The following is a 23874-nucleotide window of genomic DNA, read 5'->3' as shown; positions in this document are numbered from 1 at the left end:
CTCTATTACAATCAGTCCTTGGTTCTTTAGTTCCACTCTTCCCACCTTCATTGTCACATCCTTAACCCCGACTAGGTTAAGAGGAAGGCCATTGGATGCATACACAGAGAGGTTAGCGTCTAGCGGGTGGAGTTCATCTATGGACCAGTACCTTTTGTAGAGGACATCAGGTATGATGGTTACCTGTTGTAACGGGTCTCGGAGGTAGAACCTCTGAGCTACTATACAAAGGGGCAGTCCTTGTAAGGAAGCGGGTGGCTCCCAGGGAAGGCGGGCAGGTAGTCACGGCAAGTGACAGGAACAGTCTCTGGGTAGAAGGGCAGGAGGTCACGGCAAGTGACGGGAACAGTCTCTTGACAGGCGGGTGGTCACGGCAAGTGACAGCAGGGTAAGAGTCTCTAGACAGGCTGGTGGTCACGGCAAGTGACAGGAGGGCAAGAGTCTCTAGACAGGCAGGTGGTAACGGCAAGTGATGGCAGAGCCTCCAGGTAGGCTAGCAGGCGGGTAGCAGGTGAGCGCTCCCTAGTGAGCGGGTAAGAGTCTCTCGACTGGCTGGCAGGTGGTCACGGCAAGTGACGGCAGAGCCTCCAGGTAGGCTAGCTGGAGGGTAGCAGGTGAGCGCTCCCAGGTGAGCGGGTAAGAGTCTCTCGGCTGGCTGGCAGGTGGTCATGGCAAGTGACGGCAGAGCCTCCAGGTAGGCTAGCTGGCGGGTAGCAGGTGAGCGCTCCCAGGTGAGCGGGTAAGAGTCTCTCGGCTGGCTGGCAGGTGATCTCAGGCAGGTATCAGGCAGGTATCAGGCAGGTGCTTCCTGATCCGCAGGCGGACTGGTCCATAGACAGACTGGCGGATGCAGGTAGACAGACTGTCGGACCGCAGGAACGCAAGCAGGTAGACAGAGCTGGAAAGCAGACTAGCAACGGGACCTGAGGGCTGAAGCAGAGGTGAAAGGCTTTGCAACAACTTTGCTCGGGCACCTCCATTTTGGAGGAGGTGCCTTATATATGGGAGCTCCACCGGCAATTGGCCGGGGACTCCTTAGGACGGCGCGCACGGCCCCTTAAGAGAGAGGGAGCGCGCACGCCCTAAGCACAGTTCCCGGGAAGCGGCGAGCGCTGCCAGCAGCGCGGGAGGAGGACGCCGAGGACGTATCAGGGAGGTGAGAGGAACAGCGTCTCTGCCTAGCATTAGGCAGGGACGCCGACGCTACACCTGTGACCCGGTGTCCAGTAGTGCAGGGGTTGCTATGCCGTCCAGCACGATGGACAGGAAAGGCCTTCCTCCTACAAACCAGTTGTACCAGCTCGATAGGCCTGGTTGATCTACTCCTGGGTGTCGACCCTTGGCCCCAGGGTTTGCCCGTTTAAAGGACAGGTCCGTGTGGTGTGGTCTGCCTTGTGGCAATGGTAGCAAATGAGTTTACCTAGAGGGCGAGGTCGGTCGTTGGTCTTCCCAGGGGGTGGCGTTGTCCTCCTTCTTCTCTTCATCCAGGAGACATCCTCAGGACTGTCGGTGAGGAGGATCCTTCCATCCGGCTCGGGCTCCGTCTATAGCTGCAGGGCGCTCAGGACAGTGGTCAGGGTTTTACTTAGCTGATGCACTTCAGAGCGCAGGTTGTCAAGCTCGCTAGGGGACGCTGTTTGCACTTTTGCCTCAGCCGCTAATGAAGGTGCAGTGAGTGCTGTGGGCATTGCGGTGGTCCTACCCTGGTAACGCTGGGTAGCAGTATCTGATGTTTCCAGGGGCTGAAGGCCCTTAATAGCCATGTCCTTCAGGGCGTCAAAGGTGGAATTTGGATGATCTAAGGCCCACCACCGTACAGTTCTGCTCTCCTCCTGGGACCTTAACCCCGGGATGAATTGTTCTATCAGCATTTTGTCCTCATCATGTATGCTGGCTGGAGTAACCTGTTTCAGCGCCCGCAGGGCCTCTTTTAAATGCCAGGCATAGTCCCGGATACTTTCCTCAGGTTTCTGGGTACAGTGGTAGAACCTCATCCGAAGATCTGTCTCAGTGCGGTTTTCAAAGACAGTTTGCAGTCTCTTAAATATAATAGATACTGATTCCTGTTCTGCGGTTGGCCAGGTTTAAACTTCCCACTCTGTGGCACCAGCCAATTGTCCCAGCACAACAGCAGCTCTCTGCTTACCAGACATTGAGTGCATATCCAATACACCACATATTTTTCTTTTGAACCCAGACAGGGTGTCTGGTTTGCCGTCATTCTGGGGAAGCCATTTCGCTCCGGGGACGTACGGCAGGGCCATGGGTATCACTGGAGTCACGACCCCTGCTGGTGGGGTGGCCACTCCAGCCTGAGCAGCGCCGGGCGCGAGTTGAGCATCGGGAGCGTTTACCGGTGCTCCGGCGTTTTGCTGGTCGTCGGCCATGGTTGCGCCCCGCCAGTAAACCGTAGCCTACCTTCTTTGCTTTTATCGGGTAGGATGCAGCTTCGCAGATAGCGGTCTCCTTCCAGGACCTGACGCTCCCTGGTGTAGCGTCAGAGCGCGAGGCGGGGCTTTGGCGTCGCGCGCCACCAACGGTCACGCCTCTCTGGTTCCCGCGGTTACGCCCTTCTTCTTCCCGTGCGGCAATGCGGTAATGGCGGCGGTGTTCATCACAGTTCAAACACGGCACACAGTACCCGGTGGCAACGGGCACGAAATCCTGTTTGCGACGCCAGGAAGAGTATGACTCGCCCAGGGGGATATGGGGTCTCGGTACCCGGGCCTTTACCTTCTTGGGATGTCACAGCGGTCGGCTCCCTGGCTTGAACCCTGGGGTCACTCTTAAAAGGGGTTGTTGCTTGAAGGGATGATAAACGGTTTTGTCTCATGACGCCACCTGTGGTTCCGGTAATGGGTACCTGCACTGCTGCAGACCTCCGGGGGTGATGGGATGGCAGATGAGATGTTTCTGCTCCCCACAGGTGGAGAGGGCCCCCCGGGGCAGGGTTGATGAAAGGGATGCAAGTGAGAGGTGGCCCAGGCAGGTCAGGGGGATTGACAGACACGCACACAGGGGATTCGCTTCAGTACCTTTTACTGGTGTAAACGGCAGGTATGGTCCAGGGTACTTAGTAGGAAAGGTGCACTTCTGGGCTCTCCCCAGTGAGCAGGTAGTAGGCCTCCTGATCCGTTTCTTCCTCTCTCTCTGAAGCTCCTGACCAGCCTGGTACTAGGCCTAGCTTCTGTACTGCTTCACTCTTTCACCTGTCTGCTTGGTAGTAAGAACTTTTCTCTGGCTACCACTATTCCTGGACATTGGGGCCTTGGTAGTTCCTAGTTCTTAAGATGATTGTAGCTTCAGGTAGACCAGGGGTCTGGAATCCTCCTGGTTTACCGGTTATTCCTACTGGGTATAGAGGACCCTGTAGGTGCGGACCCGGTGTCCGGCTTGTGTTCTGGGGTAAGCCTAAGATGCTCCTCTGCCCCCTTAACTCCTCTCTCCTCTCCTTGCCTCCGGACACGCTCTAGGCCCTCAGGTTTCAGTACGTGCTTTAGGCCTTGGCTTGCCTTCAGCACAGCAGCTCAACAGGTGCTGCCTCTTCACTGATCTCAAGTGCCAGCACACTCTCGCTACCTAACTCCACCCTCCAGTATATATATCCCTAACAGGTTCCCTCTGGTGGCATGAGGTGGAAGGGTGGAGGTGTCTGCGTGTACTGAGGGCCTCTTGTGGAGAAGCCCGTCAATGCACCCTTTTGGATCCTGTGGTACCTGTGTGTAGCAGGGTGTCACTCTTCCTGAAGCCCCTCCCAAAAGTTGGACTGACTTCACGGGCACTTTTTGAGTACCATACGGTCAAGCTGCTCCCACAATAGCTCAATGGGGTTGAGATCTGGTGAATGGGCTGGCCACTCCATTACAGATTGAATACCAGCTGCCTGCTTCTTCCCTAAATAGTTCATGCATAATTTGGAGGTGTGCTTTGGGTCATTGTCCTGTTGTAGGATGAAATTGGCTCCAATCAAGCGCTATCCACAGGGTATGGCATGGCGTTGCAAAATGAAGTGATAGCCTTCCTTATTCAAAATCCCATTTACCTTGTACAAATCTCCCACTTTACCAGCACAAAAGCAACCCCAGACCATCACATTACCTCCACCATGCTTGACAGATGGCGTCAGGCACTCTTCCCGCATCTATTCAGTTGTTCTGCATCTCACAAATGTTCTTCTGTGTGATCCAAACACCTCAAACTTTGATTCGTCTGTCCATAAAACTTTTTTCCAATCTTCCTCTGTCCAATGTCTGTGTTTTTTTGCCCATATTAATCTTTTCCTTTTATTAGCCAGTCAAATAATGAAATTTCGAAATGAGCCCAAACTTTTGACCGGTAGTGTATATCTTCAATATCAGTGCCATCATGTAGACAAGTATAATGCATAAATACAGGCAAGAAATTGCGATAAATCAAGGCAAGGTACTAGGCATGCTTATGGGTAGCATATTATTATATTGCATTTAAAGATATATATAACCTCAGATACATACAAGACAAATAGCGCTCACCTCCGGTCCGGCCCACACTCCTGTATGGGATCCTGTTCTTCAAGTCTCCTGGGCTCCGTGACATGGAGGCTGGCAGATGCGACCACACACAGCATGGTGCGTCACGTGGCTGAATCTGCTATACCGTGATGCCGCCGGCCGGGCACAGCAGCATGCAGAGGTACAGTGCCTGCCAGTGGCTGATAAGGCAGCAGGCCCCTCAACAGCTGGTTGGGGACCGGCGCAGCCTTCCTCTGGTCAGCACTGCAGTCACAGGAGATCCGGGGCTCAGACCACGAAGGCCCCGGATTATTTTTTACAGCTGCGTACAAAACATTATTATGAGGGCAATCTGGCCATGGGCCCCCCATTGTAGCCAAGATTGCCCTCATTATAATCCGTCTATGCACCCAGCCGTAGGAATCACCACGAGTTCTCTTTCTATCTACATGGCCCTAGCGGGGGTCACCGGTTCTTCCCACTTAGCCGCAATGCTCTTTCGGATATATTCAATCAGATCCCGTTGAGCCTCCCACCCACCAACCGGCACCCTCCCAACCTGAAGTTCTAATCTTAACTGTCTCAGCTACCGTAGGTAACAGTTAGAAGTGACGGCCCTGTTCAATTGCGCGGTTCCTCGGCTATTGCTGGTGCGGTCTTCTCTCAGCTCTTCTCGGCTTGACCATCGATGGTAGTCTCTCAGGCTTGGGGCAAAGCGGTCCAGACCATGGCTCTTGACAGGCGACGTCAGATCCTGGGAACTTAATCAGTGCAGAACGCGGGTCTTGGCTCTCTCCAAAATGAGCTGAACTTGGGGCATTTCTTTGAGGAATCCGGACCTTATCAGGTGGTGTCAGGCACTTAGGCGGCGCAAGCCTGTGGCTAATGCCTGTAACGCTGGGTTCTGCAGCCTGGTGCTAAATCTCCCTGTGGCATGGCACACTGGGCTTTTATATCCAGGAAATCCTTCCTGGAGGTCACCTGATCAGATCCAGTATCAGAATTTCCTCCCCCTTCAAATTTTATAGCACAACTTGGTTCTTCTTGATTTTGCCTGGCCAGCAGATGGCAGTCTCTCTTCACCACTGGCACATCCTACAAGAGTTCTCCTGATGTTTCATTGCCTTGTACTACATAGACTAGAAATATTTCTGAATTGATGTGATTATAAGGGAATCAGACAATAAGAGTTCAGTCCCCCTGCAGCACCCCCATGGGGGAAAAAAAGCATTGCATTCAGATTAAAATCACAATTCATTCTGGATTATTGCCATACTAACAGGTGATCCCCAGCTCTTATATTGAGTCAAAACTTCCTTAAACGGCAACCGAAAAATGTTTTTCTAACTCACACAACATGTTTAAGTTTACGTTAACGTCTATTCTGATTTCTCAGGCAAACGCTTGTGCATGGGAGAAGGCCTTGCTCGCATGGAGCTCTTTCTTTTTCTGACAACGATACTGCAGAAGTTCACAGTGGTGCCCACCATAGATCGAAAGAATCTGAGCATAAGACCCATGCCCAACACCAATGCTTCAAGACCTCAGTCCTACCAGATGAATGTTATCCCTCGTTTCTAAGCTGAAAACGAATATCTTGAATAAAGGAAATTTAGATGTTCTAGAACTTACAAAATAATAAAGCTACTCTTTTATTGGAATAATATAAACTAATAAAACATTAAAAAGTTTTTATTGCACAAAAATTCATAAATATTCCTTTTATTTTTTAATAGTCATTCCACAATAATGATGTACAATGTAAAGTGTAATTATCAACATTCCTAATCATTTTATGTTAATAAAAATATTGGCCTGTAACAAGTCTATTGTCCTGTATAATGTATGTATTTTTTTTGATTTTCTTAATATTTTCTTTTATTAATGCTTGTGTAAAACTAATACCTTTTGCAACAGAATTGCATAACTTTGGCTATGTTCACATGTGCATTTTGTCCAATATAATGACTGTCAGTATGACAAAGGTCTAATAGATCCATATGTAGTCAATTGGTTCCATCCATTTTTGGCTGATGGCGTTAACCATGTAATGAATATGACACTATCATTTAATATGTTATTCTGCCTCTGTTATGGAGCTGAATAATGCAATTAACAAATAAAATGTAGACAGTAGTGATGAGCGAACGCGCTCGCCACTACTCGGTACTCGCCCGAGCATCATGGTGCTCGACAAGCTCGGCGCTCGGTGAGTATTTCCGGGTTGCTGGGCGGGAAATCGGGTCCCCTCCCTGCAAGTTTGGCTTTCTTTAGAGAGCCAATGAACATGCAGGGATTGCCTGCCATGCACTGTAATGCTGTAGCCATGTTGGTTGTGGGCATTACAGTGATTGGCTGGCCGCACAGCGTCATCAGGTCTATATAAGACCTGGCGCCGCCATGCTCGTCACAGTCACTCCGGATCAGACAGTGTAGGGAAAAGTGCTGCTCCTGTGTCAGGGAGAGATTTGCTTGTGTATTAGGTAGTGTAGGGAGAAAAACTGTACATTACACATACCCATCTTAACAAACAGTCCTTCTGAGGACTAATCCATCTTCAGAGATATCAGGCAGGAAGTGTATATAGGCAAGCAGGCAGGGTATATAACAGACTGCAGTGCACATAGGACAAGAGGCTCCATTCCAGTTCTGCCTTCTGCTACTGTTACATTTCTAGAAATAGGTCCAGGTCTCAGGGGCCAGGAATAATTTTTTTTGCATCTTAATCCTCATAATTTGCTTAAAAAGCAATCCAGAGAACACCGTATTTCTGCGCCATTTTCTTGTTGGCACTGCAGAATACTGGCAGGTCCTTTCCATATTACAGCGCTAGAAATCCAGCTAATTAAAACTGTGTTTTCTCCATCACACGGATCACATATACGTTTTCAGAAAATACTGCCATTTCTGGCCTGCATTCATTTTTTTTTTCAGTGTGTCAGCAATGTTTTTGACACTGGTTTGCTGTTCAAAACAGTTACCTACAGGCCAGGTATTTAAAACTGTGTTTTCTCCATCACACGGATTACATATACGTTTTCACAAAATACTGCCATTTCTGGCCTCCATTAAAACATTTTTTCAGTGTGTCAGTGAAGCAATTGACACCAGATTGCTGTTCAAAATAGTTACCTACAGGCCAGGCATTTAAAACCGTGTTTTCTCCGTCACACGGCTCACATATACGTTGTCAGAAAATATTGCCATTTCTGACCTCTAGTGTTGAGCGAGCACTAAAATGCTCGGGTGCTCAAAGCTCGGGCAGAGCTCACCGTCATACTCGGGTACTAGACCCGAGCAACGAGCCCAATGTTAGTCTATGGGAGACCCGAGCATTTTTGCGGCGGCACCTCCGGCAGTCTGTAGAAAGCCTAAAAAGTGCCCAAAACGATAGTGACAGTGTTCAAATGACATGGGGACAGCATGGGGATCGCCCCAGGAAGCATTTCTGACCCCCAGGTCACTGCTGTCAACAACGTGTTCAGAGGTATTAAACCACTTTTACGGGCTCACAATAAAACGTTCAAAAACTAAACTGAAACGGTTTTCCTGTGAAATATGTTAAGGAACTTCCTTTCCAGAGTAAAGACTTGTGTATAAGGTAAAATAAATAACCAAAGACAAAAATACTCCTCCACACCTTGGGCTATGTTCACAAGTAGCAATTTTTATGCATTTTTGCACTTTTGTATTGCTTTCAACCATGACAAATGCATTCACCGGGAAATGTCATTTTAACATTTTACAACCTTATCTGGCTATGCGCTGTGTGACACATGCCTACAGTGCTGAAAAGACATGGGAACAGCATGGGGAAGACCCCTGGAAGCATCTTTGACACCCAGGTCACTTCGTAAAAGTGTGCCCATCAGAAGTGATCCTTGCCACATCAGAAGATGCAGACTTGCAACTATCCCCGTGCAAGTACTTGTCCAAGGGCAGTGTTCAATTGTACCTCCCCCATTCCTTGCAATGCAAGCACAAGTATGCAGCCTGACACCCACCCACTCCCAGGCTGCAATACCAAACTGCTAGATTGGTTGCACTTGAAATGGGGCCTTTTATTTTGGAGGAGGTCGGAGCTGACCACTACCTCTTGGCTGCTTCGGCAGTGAGGTCTCCATACTCAGTCCCCAGCCGCCCGGCGGCTGGTTGTCCACGCTTGGTCCCCAGCCGCCAGGGGGCGGCCGGGTGTCCATACTCAGTCCCCAGCTGCCCCGCGGCCGGGTGTCCACGCACGCTCCCCAGCCACGCGGGGGGCGGCCATGTGTCCATAAACGGTCCCCAGCTGCCCCCATCTCTCCTTGGAACATCCCCACACACACTTTTCTTAGCCCAGCCTGCTTTAGGGCAGCATTGGACGAGCCCACCAGAGAACCCGACTCCTCCTGTGGGCCCTGGCTTCTCCATCAGGGGAGCTGAGAGTGCCAAGGTGAGGAGCATGATGATGATGATAGAAGTTAGCGTCTGCTTTGTTATCTTGGAATGCAAGCGCATGTATGTAGTAGCGGCTAGGCCTGAGGTGGTCAGCGTTTTGGCGCATATCCTAACTCCTCCGAGAATTGCTGGATGTTTTCCTGCTACTATCCCAGTTCTATGACTCACGTTAAAACAAAGCTTCAGGTGATGAATGATTGATGAGGTGGTGGTAAAGGAGAAAGAGCAGGAGGAACAGGGACCATTCACATCAATATCAGGTCAGTCAACCACACATGTCTTGTAGGATATGTTTGTACCAAAAGGAGCTGTTCGGCTACACAGTTATAGGACATACAGTGAGTGCAATGCCTACCAAATATTTCGAGGCACTCCAATGTCCCATGGAAGTGACATGGAGGTCAGAGGGCCTTAACTAAACCGTTTTTTCCATTTATAGCAACTGGGTCTCCTGTACACTGTTGGCCTAAGCAGTGAATGGAAGGCTTTCCAAAAATTATGAGGAACCACAATGCCCCTTGAAACAGACGTGGATTACAGCATACTAAAAACCTTCTACCCATTATTGGGGAGTGGGTCTCCCTTAGTGTTCGCCTATTCATTGAAAAGCAAAAGCTGACTAAAATTAGGAGGAAATGCAATGCCCGTTGGAAGAGTCGTGGAGGATAGAGGTAATTAAAAACAACATTTCAATGCCGCTTGGAAGAGCTGTGGAGTTCATAGTGGTTTATAAAGACGGATTTAATGCCCCTTGGAAGAATGGTGGAGGTCGCAGTAGCTTAACAAGACAGTTTTAATGTCCCTTGGAAAAGACGTGGAGGTCGCAGAAGCTTAACAAGACGGTTTTAATGCCCCTTGGAAGAGACGTGGAGGTCGCAGTAGCTGAACAAGATGGTTTTAATGCCCCTTGGAAAAGTGGTGGAGGTCGCAGTAGCATAACAAGACGGTTTTAATGCCCTTTGGAAGAGACATTGAGGTCGCAGTAGCTTAACAAGACGGTTTTAATGCCCCTTGGAAAAATGGTGGAGGTCGCAGTAGCTTAACAAGACTGTTTAAATGCCCCTCGGAAGAGACGTGGAGGTCGCAGTAGCTTAACCAGACTGTATTAATGCCCCTGTAAAAGTGGTGGAGGTCGCAGTAGCTTAACAAGACTGTTTTAATGCCACTTGGAAGAATGGTGGAGGTCGCAGTAGCTTAACAAGACGGTTTTAATGCCCCTTGGAAGAGACGTGGAGGTCGCAGTAGCTTAACAAGATGGTTTTAATGCCCCTTGGAAGAATGGTGGAGGTCGCAGTAGCTTAACAAGACGGTTTTAATGACCCCTTTTTAAGAGACGTGGAGGTCGCAGTAGCTTAACAAGATGGTTCTAATGCCCCTTGTAAGAGACGTGGAGGTCGCAGTAGCTTAACAAGACGGTTTTAATTCCCCTTGGAAGAATGGTGGAGGTCGCAGTATCTTAACAAGATGGTTTTAATGCCCCTTGGAAGAGACGTGGAGGTCGCAGTAGCTTAACAAGACGTTTTTAATGCCCCTTGTAAGAATGTTGGAGGTCGCAGTGGAATAAAAAGACAATATCAATGCCCCTTGGAAAATTGGTGGAGATCGCAGTAGCTTAACAAGATGGTTTTAATGCCCCTTCGAAGAATGGTTGAGGTCGCAGTGGAATAAAAAGACAATATCAATGCCCCTTGGAAAAGTGGTGGAGGTAGCAGCAGCTTAACAAGACGGTTTTAATGACCCTTGGAAGAGATATGGAGGTCACAGTAGCTTAACAAGTCGATTTTAATGCCCCTTACAAGAGCCATGCAGTACAGTCTAAAAGTGTCACCAACCAGTAATGACTGTCACCCAACATTTTGACAACGCGAGGGTCATGGTTAAGGCAGCGTAACATAAAGTCAGCCATGCGTGCCAGATTGGTAACGGGCAAGACTTCCGTGTCCTCACCAAGATGATGACTGACCATGCTCTCCTCCTCCTCCTCCCCCCTGTCCTCAGGCCACCCACGCTTAATCGACTGTATGACAGTTGTACAGATACTACAGCGCATGATACCAGCTCCTGTTCTTCCTCCTCCTCTCCCTCATTGTCCCCCAAAGCACGTTGGGATGAGATGAGGCTGTGCTGTGGGTAATCGCCCATTACGGCTTCTTGATCCATCTCATCATACTCTGGCTGCAATGCCTCCTCTTTAATTCTCTGCAGAGAGCGTTGCAAAAGACAGACAAGTGGGAAGCTGATGCTAATGATGGCGTCATCACCACTCACCATTTTGGTGGACTCCTCAAAGTTTGTCAGGATAGTAGATATGTCAGACATCCAGGTCCACTCCTGAGGTCTTATGTGTGGAGTCTGAACTGAATATCGACAGCCTTGTTGCAGCTTGTACTCCACAACTGGTCTTTTCTGCTCACAAATCCTTTGCAACATGTGGAGGGTAGAGTTCCAACCTGTCGGGACATCACACGCCAGTCGTTGTGCCGGAAGCTGCAAACGCTGCTGCAACACAGCAAGGGTGGCGGAAGCTGTAGCCGACTATCGAAAATGAGCTGACAGGTGGCGTACTTTGACGAGCAGATCTGGCAACTCGGTGTACGATTTAAGAAACCGTTGAACCACGAGGTTAAGCACATGAGCCAGGCATGGTACGTGTGTGAACTCGCCTCGCCTCAGAGCTGCCACCAGGTTAGGGCCATTGTCACACACGACTGTGACGGGAACTCGTTACCCCATCCGCAGATGTCCAATCTTCTTCTGCAGGCCCCTGACATGGAAAGGCTTTTCTTACACTGGGATATATAAAATATGACTATCGCACAGTGTCTCCAAGATGAACTAAACTTTTATTCTCACAAGCAGGTTTTATAGAGAATCACACAAGCTATTTTTAGCACCCATTGTTCTCACCAGATAATACACACAGTAGGCTCCCAGACAGCAGTTATGCAACAACCCATTAATCACCACATTGTCTGTTTGCCCATGTTAAGTGAGCACAAGAAGGTGGGGGCCAGGAGTGCTTCGGTCACATCACAGAATGTCCAACAATATGCGATCCAAAATATTCACCCCACTTTATAACATTATGTCCCATTAGCTGCATAGGCGCTACGACAACCCCCATGTGGAAAAATCTTGGAGTAGGGGGTTGATTCGTCACAATGCTCTCCTTTCCTGGACAGGATCGGCCTACCCAGTCTGCTCCCTGAAGGATAAGCTGGAGCAGGTCCACGATTTATGAGGTTGGTAGCAGGTCAGTTTGTCGGCTTAGTCTATCGGTGTTACCATTTTGCTTGCCGGGTCTATAGTGGATGGTGAAGTCTAACGGTTGTAGCGCCAAACTCCACCGTAGTAGTCTGGCATTGTCCCCGGAGACCCGATTAAGCCATACCAGGGGGTTATGGTCCGTTATGAGGGAAAACTGTCTTCTATACAAATATGGTTGGAGCTTCTTGGCAGCCCATACTACTGCCAGGCATTCCTTTTTGACGGCCGCATAGCTGACTTCTCGAGGCAGTAATTTCCGACTCAGATAAGCTATTGGGTGTTCTTGGCCGTCCGGCCTGACTTGGCTCAGTACTGCCCCCAACCCAAACATAGATGCGTCCGTGTGAACAAGGAAACGTTTAGTTGGTTCGGGTGCGGCCAATATCGGGGTATTTGTGAGAGCATCCTTTAGGTGGCGGAAGGCTTCCTCACACTCGGGGGTCCAAGTTTCCTGGCGGGGGAGGTTCTTACGTGTCAGATCAGTGAGGGGCTTGGCAATGCTGCTGTAATTAGGGACAAATTTCCTATAATACCCCGCTGTCCCTAGAAAGGCCATGACTTGGGTTTTAGTATGTGGGGTGGGCCACTTGGCTATGGCCTCAATCTTGGCGGGTTCCGGTCGTTGTTTTCCACCCCCCACCCAATGTCGTAAATACTGCACCTCTGCTTTGCCTACGTGACACTTGTTGGGGTTCAGGGTGAGTTCTGCTTTGTGGATCCTATCCAATACTGTCTCTAGATGATTTAGATGCTCATCCTATGTCGCGCTGTAGACGGCGATGTCATCCCGGTAGGCACAAGCATAGTCCTGAAGACCATCCAGAAGCCAGTCAGCCAGCCTCTGGAAGGTCGCGGGGGCATTCTTCATCCCAAATGGCATAACCCGAAACTGGAATAAGCCAAACGGGGTGACAAATTCAGACTTGGGAATAGCATCAGGACTTAGGGGGAACTGCCAATAGTCTTTGCATAGATCGATGGTGGTCAAATACTTTGCCCCAGCCAGCCGGTCTAACAACTCGTCCACACGCGGCATGGGATACGCATCCGTCACAGTTTTCTCATTTAGCTTGCGATAGTCTACACAAAACTGGGTAGTCACATCTTTCTTTGCCACTAACACTACAGGGGACGCCCAGGGACTATCTGACTCCTCAATGACCTCTAAACGCAACATCTCCTGCATCTCTTGTCGCATCCCTTCTCGTACAGACTCCGGGATGTGGAAGGGGGGTTGTCTCAGGGGGGTCTGATCTTGTGTCTCAACCTTGTGTTGTGCAAGTCGGGTGAATCCCGGTCTCTCTGAGAACATCCTCTGCCGCTGCCTCAGCAATGCCACGGCCTGCTCTCTCTCCCGGGCCCCTAGGTTTTCTCCTAAGTGTATCTGGTCCCAGGTTTTCGACTGAGTCCTTTCACCTAAGACATCGGGCAAGGGGAGTTAGGCTAAATCCTCTTAGCTCTCGCACTAAGTCTAGGGGCCCCCTCACCCGCCTCCTATATAACAGTTCAAATGGGGAGAACCCCGTAGATTCTTGGGGCACCTCCCGATAGGCGAACAGGAGGTGCGGTAAGAATTTCTCCCAGTCCTTGTAGGTCCGGGTGAACGTCCCAATGAGTTGTTTTAACTAGAGATAAGCGGTGTTCAACTCGAACTGTTTGCCAATCTCAAATTCGAGCTGTTTTGGGCGGTGTTCGAGCCGTTCTGCGAACACGAACGATTTGAAAAAAATTTGACTGTTCGAGGTTATGTTCAATAACTGTTCGTGCACCAAAATCATAACTGGATTTTTTCTCAGTAATGCTGAAAATTAATGTTAATACGCAGTTTGAGTGTACAACGGGGCGGGGGGAGGGGCAGGGGATGGATCTCTGCCGGAATAATGAAGATCTCCATTTTTTTTTCTCTTTCCCGCATTTACAGTGGGGAGGTGCAGTCTGTCAGCCTATTAGCAGCGCACACAGGGAGCGAACTGCTTTTTTTCACACAAGCAAGGGCATCTGTCATTGACAGTGTATGTCACATGTCCTTGCCCTATAAGACCCAGCCATTTTCCCCGTCGCCACCATTTTCTCACTGCTGCAGCTGCGTGTTAGACGGCACCGCTGTTGCTGTGTGCGCTATACTTTGTTAATTTCAAGCCAATTTTCGCACAAATCTACAGATAGCTTGGGAGTAAGGAAGAGTTGTGATTGAAGTCCTTTTAAGGACTAGGTTGCATCACTTCCTACGACTTTTATCAGGCCGGTCTGTGCTCTTAAATAGATAGGTTGTGGGAGTAAAGACTAATTGTAATTGCAGTCCTTTTCAGGGCTAGGTTACATCAGTTTCTATCACTTTTATCAGGCAGGTCTGTGCTCTTAAATAGATAAGTTGGGAGTAAAGACTAATTGTAATTGCAGTCCTTTTCAGGGCTAGGTTACATCAGTTCCTATCACTTTTTGCCAGGTAGGTCTGTGCCAGTGCTGTGCAAGTTTTTTTCACAGCATTTGGCTAAATCTAGCAAAGCAAATCCTTTTTGGCCTATTGCAGAGTGTGTTAGTCAGTGGAGTAGCCTATCTGTGTTGCAAGCTACACCACCTGCGTATAGAATACCAATTTTTTTTCTGTACCTAGTGAAGTAAAACCTTTTGGGCATAGCATCATTCTATTAGTCCATCCATGGTAACCTCCACCAGGTTGCAAATTCAATATAATATTTTTCTGCATCGAGCTCTGAAAAAATATTTACGCTTCTAGCAGGGTGTGGGACTTGTTCTATTAGTCCATCTATACTGAACTCCATCAGGTTGCAAATTCAATATAATTTTTTTCTGCATCTAGCTCTGAAAAAATATTTAGGCTTCTAGCAGTGTGTTGGACTTGTTCTATTAGTCCATCTATACTGAACTCCATCAGGTTGCAAATTCCATATAATTTATTTCTGCATCTAGCTCTGAAAAAATGTTTAGGCTTGTAGCAGTGTGTGGGACTTGTTCTATTAGTCCATCTATACTGACCTCCATCAGGTCGCAAATTCAAAATAATTTTTATCTGCATATAGCTCTGAAAAAATATTTCGGCTTGTAGCAGTGTGTGGGACTTGTTCTATTAGTCCATCTATACTAACCTCCACCAGGTTGCAAATTCAATATAATTTTTTTCTGCATCTAGCTCTGAAAAAATATTTAGGCTTCTAGCAGTGTGTTGGACTTGTTCTATTAGTCCATCTATACTGACCTCCATCAGGTTGCAAATTCCATATAATTTATTTCTGCATGTAGCTGTGAAAAAATATTTAGGCTTCTAGCAGTGTGTGGGACTTGGTCTATTAGTCCATCTATGCTAACCTCCACCAGGTTGCAAATTCAATATAATTTTTATCTGCATCTAGCTGTGAAAAAATATTTAGGCTTCTAGCAGTGTGGGGGACTTGGTCTATTAGTCCATCTATGCTGACCTCCATCAGGTTGCAAATTCAATATAATATTTTTCTGCATTTAGCTCTGAAAAAATATTTAGGCTTCTAGCAGTGTGTAGGACTTGTTCTATTAGCCCATCTATACTGACCTCCATCAGGTTGCAAATTAAATATAATATTTTTCAGCATCTAGCTCTGAAAAAATATTTCAGCTTGTAGCAGTGTGTGGGACTTGTTCTATTAGTCCATCTATACTGACCTCCATCAGGTTGCAAATTCAATATAATTTTTTCCTGCATCGAGCTCTGAAAAAATATTTAGGCTTCTAGCAGTGTGTGGAACTTGGTCTATTAGTCCATCTATACTAACCTCCATCAGTTTGCAAATTCAATATAATTTTTTTCTGCATCTAGCTCTGAAAAAATATTTCAGCTTGTAGCAGTGTGTGGGACTTGTTCTATTAGTCCATCTATACTGACCTCCATCAGGTTGCAAATTCAATAAATAAATTTCTGCATCTAACCCAGCCAATACTTTTGGCCTAATACCACAGTTTGGCCACTCAGCTCTGCTCGACTCCCATCCATTGTTTTTCTGTGCAAACAACTCCAGAGTTGTGAATTAGTTAACCACCAAATTGAGTGGAAAAAGGCCTGCTGCTGGTGGAAAGGGGAATAGGCGTGTTGGGAAGGGGAAAAAAGGTTGTGGGGTAGGTGTTAAAGCAACAGTAACATCTGCAGAAGAAAGACCATCTTCCAGCCAAACTAAAATGTCTACTTCTTTTAGCGGACAATGTGATAAGATCCCTTTCTTACGGCCACGCCAATCGCTACAAATTCCAGATGAGGCACCAAACAGCAGGTGCTTCAACGGATATCAAGTGCTCCTTTAAGTGGGCTCTCCTCCACCTCAACTTCAACATCACAAATACTCCAGTCCTCAGAGGTGTCACCCCAATCGCACTTGCTTCCTCACAGCTCCCAAGTCTCCAGTTGCCCGTCTGAGTATGGGGTAGAACAGATGGTTGAGTCTGCAGAGCTGTTTACTCATATTATAGCCTGGGAATCAGAGGTCGGCTCCAGAGCTTCTGTGAATCCAGACGAGTAAATGATCTGCACTGATGCCCAGAATCTTTATGAGTCGGATCCGGGACCAGACGCAGAAGGTTCTGAACATAATTTATACCCTCGTTCCCAAACTGTAACTCCTGTTGGTGGAGACAATGAGGAAGACGATGATGAGACTCAAATACCTGATTGGAGCGACAACTTTAGTTTTCTGTCAGGGCAGGAACAGGTTGGCACTGAGGACGACGGGTGTGATAACACACAGGGTGATGATGATGAGTTTGGAGATCCCACTTACTGTCAACCCACAGTCAGCCAAGAGATGAGGTCAGCAGAGGAGGCGGGGGAGGATGCTAGTGACGACGAGGTCAGGTTGTGCCTTCCTCGACAGAGACGTAGTACTGGAAGCACGTCAACAACTGCATCCTTAAACAAAACTCTGCCTCTGACCACAAGTCGTGGTGGCTCTTCAGGTCGCATGGGTGCTAAGCCTTGCATAGCCTGGGCATTTTTTCAGATCGAAAAAGATGACCCAACTTGTGTTATCTGTAACATTTGTCAGCAAAAGCTAAGTAGAGACCAAAAAATACATAGTTTGAGTACTTCATGCATGAACCGGCACATGGAAATGAAGCATAAGTTGCAGTGGGAAGCTCACTGTGCTACAATGCGGCCTAGCCGGCCGGGCCAAGCACTATCTGCCACATCTTGTGCGTCCGCGGCCTCTTCATCCTCTGTGACTGTGGGGACAGCAGTCACACCTGTTTTGGGACGCAGACCTGCCACCTCTTTACCCACAACAGCCAGCGTGATTGGCAAGTCATCATTTTCTTTGGAGGTGGTAACACCAGCTGGTGTTGAGCGCTGTCCGACATCGATAGCACCACCTTTGGATCAAGGCAACCTAACATGTCCGCCTGCATCTTCCTCACAGACCGGCAGTTTGCCGGGGACACCCTTATCAACCCCGTCTAAGCACAGCAGCCAGCCCTCGGTCCCTCAGATGTGGACAAGTAAAAGACCATTTCCTCCTAGCCATGAGAAAGCTAAGAGGTTGAATTTCACCATCTGCAAGCTCTTGGCTACAGAAATGCTTCCTTTCAGCATGGTGGACACAGAGGATTTTCGAGACCTTATGTCCATTGCAGTGCCCCAGTACCAGATGCCCAGTCGGCACTACTTCTCAAAGAAAGGTGTGCCTGTGCTCCACCAGCATGTCACACACAATATCACCGCTTCTTTGAGAAAATCTGTGTGTGACAGGGTGCATTTCACCACAGACACTTGGACGAGTAGGCTTGGACAGGTGCGTTACATGTCGCTGACTGGGCACTGGGTAACTATGGTGACAGCAGGACAAGGGGCTGCTGTCCAAGTCTTGCCGTCCCCACGAGTTGTGCGTCAATCCTCTTTATCGCAAAGTTCCTCCACTGCTTCTGCCTCCTCAACCTCCTTTCGGTCCTCCACCTGCACCCAAAGCCTGTCTGGTCATGCCACAAGCTTTCTAACTGTGCAGAAGTGATCCTGCACACCTCCTTACTATGCTGGCAGCAGGGCTCAACGTCATCAGGCAGTTTTTACTTTGAAATGTCTGGGAAATGTGAGTCACACAGCTGAGGAGTTGTGGTCAGCTCTGGAGAACCAGTTTCATGAATGGATGTCTCCACTGGACCTTAAACCAGGGAAGACCGTGTGCGACAATGCTGCAAACCTGGGTGCGGCCCTTCGCCGGGGCAATGTCACACACGTGCCTTGTATGGCTCACGTGTTGAACCTGGTTGTTCAGCAAATTTTAGCCCACTATCCCAGACTAGATGGAATTCTGCAGAGGGCACGGTCGCTGTGTGCTCACTTCCGCCGTTCGCATCCCGCAGCTCAGCGACTTACATCTCAACAGAAGTCGTTGGGCCTGCAACTTCACCGGCTAAAATGCGATGTGCCTACCCAGTGGAATTCAACTCTGCACATGTTGCAGCGACTGTGGCAGCACCGATAAGCCCTGGTGCAATACATTCTGACGTATAACCTGGGCCAACGAGATCCAGAGGTGGGGCAAATCACGCTGGAGGAGTGGTCTCAGATCAACGACCTATGCACCCTTCTGCACAGTTTTGAAATGGCGACGAAGATGTTTAGTGCTGACGATGCCATTATCAGCATGACTATTCCAGTGATTTACATGCTGGAGCACATGTTAAACAGAATTCGGAGTCAAGTGGTGGCACAAGAGGAGGTGGAGGAAGTAGAGGAGGAGGAGTTGTATGCGGAAGGGCTAACATCTGCAAGGTCCAGACGGTCGGCAGCACCAAGGCGGCAGGCATGTGAGGGTGGGGGTAGATGGTTTTACCAGGGTGCATGGTAGCAGCCAAACTAGTGAGGAAGGTGCAGGAGCCCAGGAAGAAGTGGAGGACGAACTGATGGAAGACTCATCAGATGAGGGAGACCTTGATCACATTTCTGTTGTGCGAGGTTGGGGGGAGAGGACAGAGGAAGGAAGCATGATTGTTACCTCGCCACCAACACAACAGGGACTTGGTGCTGGATGCGCAAGACACATGAGTGCCTTCTTGCTGCACCACCTGCAACATGACCCTCGAATTGTGAGAATTAGAAATAATCCTGACTACTGGGTTGCCACACTGTTAGATCCCCGGTACAAAAGTAAATTTGCAGAAATTATTCCTGCCATAGAAAGGGATGCACGCATGCAGGAGAATCAGCAGAGACTGTTGCAGAATATTACATGTGCTTTTCCGCAAAACACCAGTGGTGCACGTAGTGAATTTCACAGTTCTAACTTGCCAACCGTGGGACCGTCGAGAGTTCAGCACTCAAACTGTAACAAATCATGGATCCGAAACGACTTTTCTACCCCTGTGTCATCCTGGTGAGAGTAAAAGCTTGATGATTTGTTAAAATCACCTCACCAACCGTTTTAAGCTTTAAAATTACTAATCATGTTTATCTGTATCTTGGCTGGAAAATAATTTGGGCTTTGTAGCAGTGTGCAGTACTGATTCTATTAGGCCATCTATACTAAGCTCCACCAGATTTAAAATTACTAATCATGTTTATCTGTATCTTGGTTGGAAAATAATTTGGGCTTTGTAGCAGTGTGTAGTACTGATTCTATTAGGCCATCTATACTAAGCTCCACCAGACTTAAAAATAATAATCATGTTTATCTGTATCTTGGCTGGAAAATAATTTGGGCTTTGCAGCAGTGTGCAGTACTGATTCTATTAGGCCATCTATACTAAGCTCCACCAGATTTAAAATTACTAATCATGTTTATCTGTATCTTGGTTGGAAAATCATTTGGGCTTTGTAGCAGTGTGCAGTACTGATTCTATTAGGCCATCTATACTAAGCTCCACCAGATTTAAAATTACTAATCATGTTTATCTGTATCTTGGCTGGAAAATAATTTGGGCTTTGCAGCAGTGTGCAGTACTGATTCTATTAGGCCATCTATACTAAGCTCCACCAGATTTAAAATTACTAATCATGTTTATCTGTATCTTGGTTGGAAAATAATTTGGGCTTTGTAGCAGTGTGCAGTACTGATTCTATTAGGCCATCTATACTAAGCTCCACCAGATTAAAAATTACTAATAATTTTTAGCTGCATCTAGCCCGGAAAATAATTTTAGGTCTCCTAGACGTGCAAGACACATGAGTGCCTTCTTGCTGCACTACCATGTAACAAAGTGATCTATTTCAGCCATAACAGCAGGGATGGATATATGTGATTGAGTGATATATACTAGGACATCATCAGCAAATGCAGAGCACTTGTACTTGGTGCCTCCCACCTCAATCCACCTAATATTGGGGTTATGGCGAATTGATGAGAGCAGGTGCTCCGTCACTAGGATGTATAAGAGAGGGGACAGAGGACATCCCTGCCTTGTCCCATTGGTGATTATGAAAGGTGATGAAAATGTTCTGACGCGCCCCCTGGGCCTTGGCACTCTTGGTGCCGGACCCTTTTTGGAGGATGCTGGTGGTTGTAGTCTCCGTGGCGGCGACCCAGTTCCGTGGCTCAGGGCGGTCAAACCAGTGGCAGAACTATTTATGTGGTTTTGATGTTTAAATGTCCGACTACGCCACCAGTGGATTGCGGTCAGAGTGAACCGCCGCTGCAGGGCAGACCGCTGAGACTGGTGTTGTGGGTGCAGCAGAGCATAGTATAACTCCTCGCGGGAGGAGTATAGCCTCAGGGCAGTGTATGCGGAGGATGGGGGGTGATGGTGCAGGGCAGCAACTGTAACGACACGGAGTCAGTGATGCAGTCCAGGGCCTTTACTCACAGTTCTTATTATCCAGACCACTTCTGCAGGTAATGGCTGCCCACGTCGTACTGTGCTCACCAGGTGAGGGGCTCAGACAACTCCCAGATAACTTTGGAGCACTTCACAGGACCCCCTTTGTGTGTCCTTTGTCTGGCCTTTCTTACCAACGCTTCTGTCCGGCTGCCTCAGGCCTCCTCTTGGTAAACTTGGCGCCAGGTTCGGGCGTGCAGTGGCGACTCGCCCGTTCACCCCTGGGATCCCTTCATTCCTCATTCCTGGAGCCTTCTCCGCTCCTCTTCCTTCCTTCTCCCTCTTCCAGGCCTGGGCCTCTGTTACTTGGCCCACCTCTGAAGCAGAGCTCATGCAGAGCCCATGCTTACTGTCACTTCTGCTCAGACTTCTCTGCACTGAACTAAGATGGTGCCCACCTTTTATACCCCATTCTCAATGCACCCAGGAACTGCTTCCTCCCTGCTCCTGCACTACAGGGTTCCCCTTCCTCGGTGTTCCCTCCCCCCACTCCAGCCAGGGACAGGGACTGTCGTGCCCATCTCAGGGGCATATTGGTCGCCCTGCCCCACGGCAATGTGGTGTAATGCATGCAGGTGTCGGGGTCCTGATCCACACTCCATCCTTACCTGAGAGTGAGATATCACACCTCTGGGTGAGGTGCAATACCTCTGTAGCAACCGAGTGTGCTACAGTTCCATTTATCTTCAGCCCAGGTGACGTATTGCGATACAGGGCCGTGATTTTGCCTTTAAAAGGATCCCCTAGACCCCTACCCCAAGCTTTTTAAGAGAGTAATATATGGCGTGCCAGGAGACTCTATGGAATGCTTTCTCAGCATCCAACGAGAGTATCTAATTACAAATTTTTAACTGCATCTAGCCCAGGAAATACTTTGTGCCTAGTAGCAGTGTCTGCTAGTCAGCGGATTATCCCAGCTGTTAAGCAAGCTACACCACCTGTAGTTTGGACACTTCATTTTTTTCAAAGGAAATGCTTCGGGACCCCGGGATACTCAGTGAAGAGCATCAGTAGGCACCCCAAGGCATAGGGGCTGGGACTGGCGGTAGGACGCCTTGCGGTGGACCGCCGAGCTCGATCCTTATAAAAGCTTTTTAACTGCAGCAGCTTTAGTGGACGCTACTGGAGCTGGAATTACGCGGCTGCTGGCATGAGACTTGCACTCCAATAGATCCTTGTAAAAGGATTTAAAGTGTATTCATTCAAATTAGAGAGACAATTTAAATTAAAAAGCTTAGACCTGCCTCCACCACAGGGGGGCTCGCTCAACCCACCAGCGGACAGGCACCAGTATTGGGAGAGGGGGGCTGGCCGTCAGGGTCTACCGCAGCTCTGGCACAAACCCGGCGACACGGAGGTCGCATGGGCAGGAACGGACTGGCAGTGTCGGCTTTGCACTTTTTCGATTTTAGAAGGGCATGACATGCCTATATCTGTGTCTCCCCCTCCTTTTACTCCTCCACCACTTTTCTTTTCCATGACTACATGTACTTGTCACTTTTCCATGTGTTAGTTGTGTCTTCTGAGCAGTTTGTCAGCTTTTAGACACCTTTGAAGGTGTTTTCTATGTGTTTCTATGTGTTTTTGTTTGCCTGCCATTGGTTTTAACGGTGTTCGAAGGTGTTCGACTTACAGTTCGGCGAACATACGGGTGTTCGACGAACCGAACCGAACTCGAACACTACGGGGGTGGCTCAACACTAGTTTTAAAGTTCCGTTAAAGCGCTCACACAGCCCATTGGTTTGCGGGTGGTATGGGGCGCTTCTAATGGACTTTACACCACACAGTCTCCACAGTTGCCTGGTCACCTATGCCTTAAATTGGGTGCCCTGATCCGAGATAATCTCCCGGGGAAATCCAACCCGTGAGAAAACCTGGAGCAGGGCAGCCGCCACCGTCTCTGCCAGTATGTTAGGTAAGGCAACCGCCTCTGAATACCTTGTGGCGTAATCTATCACTGTCAATATATACCTTTTCCCTGACGGACTGGGTTTGGCTAACGGCCCTATCAGATCGACCGCTACTCGGCTAAATGGCTCCTCCACAATGGGAAGTGGGTGTAATTTGGCCTTGCAGCGATCTCCCATCTTGCCAATGCACTGGCAACTGTCACAGGTCTGGCAGTACTGACGAACATCATGGGATAACACTGGCCAAAAGAAGTTTTATGTCAGACGATGCCTGGTGCGGCTGACTGCGATGTGCCCCGCCAGGGTATGTCATGAGAGATTCGCAGCAACTCCGGCCTATACTTTTTGGGAACTACCAGCTGGCTTTTTACAGTGGGGCTCGTCCCTGAGTGAGTTTGCTCTGTAACCCTGTGGAGGAGTCCCTGATGCCATATAAACTGTTCACCTTCCAGTACCCCTCTCCCCTCCTGTGCCTTCAGGCGATACCCCTGCAATGAGGGATCCTCTAGTACCTCCCTCCTAAATTCTGCTGGGGTGTCCAAAGAAATGTGTCTGGCTATGGGAATACGAGAAGGGCTGTAGTGTCTTACCGGGGCCTCCTCCGAGTGTGATTCTGCCTGCGCAGCTCGAGCTTGTCTCCGGGTTGTCACAGGATATGTTTCAGCCATAGCCACCGATGCCGGGTCAGCTTCGCCTTGGTAGCAGTGTACAGCGGCCCGGTTGAATATAGCCGTTTCCGGTTTTGGCCACTGGGTGCGCTGCGTCCGGTTGGGACAGTGTCTCTGCAGGTGACCCAGCTGATGGCAGGTGTGGCATCGCACCCTAGGAGGACTCTGGTAGGCCCGGGTATTGGTGCATCTCCCGCCAAGCTTCTGTGGTTTAGGGGCCTCCAGACCCATGGGAGGGCCCCTTGAGACAGTTTTGGACCCTGACAATTGGGCCCTCCTGGCATCATAATGTTCATCGGTCAGCCGTGCGG

At 48.8% G+C, this 23874-nt stretch overlaps 1 protein-coding gene across 1 annotated transcript in view; it reads left to right on the top strand.

Annotated features, from left to right (window-relative positions):
• Positions 1-6314, top strand: part of LOC141154984 (cytochrome P450 2C8-like) — a 66166-nt gene extending 59852 nt beyond the window's left edge. Inside the window, exon 9 of the mRNA XM_073641571.1 lies at positions 5887-6314. Within this exon, the coding sequence (XP_073497672.1) occupies positions 5887-6071 (185 nt within the window). The 3' untranslated portion in view covers positions 6072-6314. The remainder of the gene's footprint in view (positions 1-5886) is intronic.
• The last annotated feature ends 17560 nt before the right edge of the window (positions 6315-23874 follow it).

Source organism: Phyllobates terribilis, unplaced genomic scaffold (assembly GCF_046119375.1).
Source record: "Phyllobates terribilis strain yellow unplaced genomic scaffold, ASM4611937v1 Scaffold_7__3_contigs__length_470593459, whole genome shotgun sequence".
NCBI classification, from domain to species: Eukaryota; Metazoa; Chordata; class Amphibia; order Anura; family Dendrobatidae; genus Phyllobates; species Phyllobates terribilis.
This window is presented reverse-complemented; position numbering and strand designations above follow the sequence as displayed.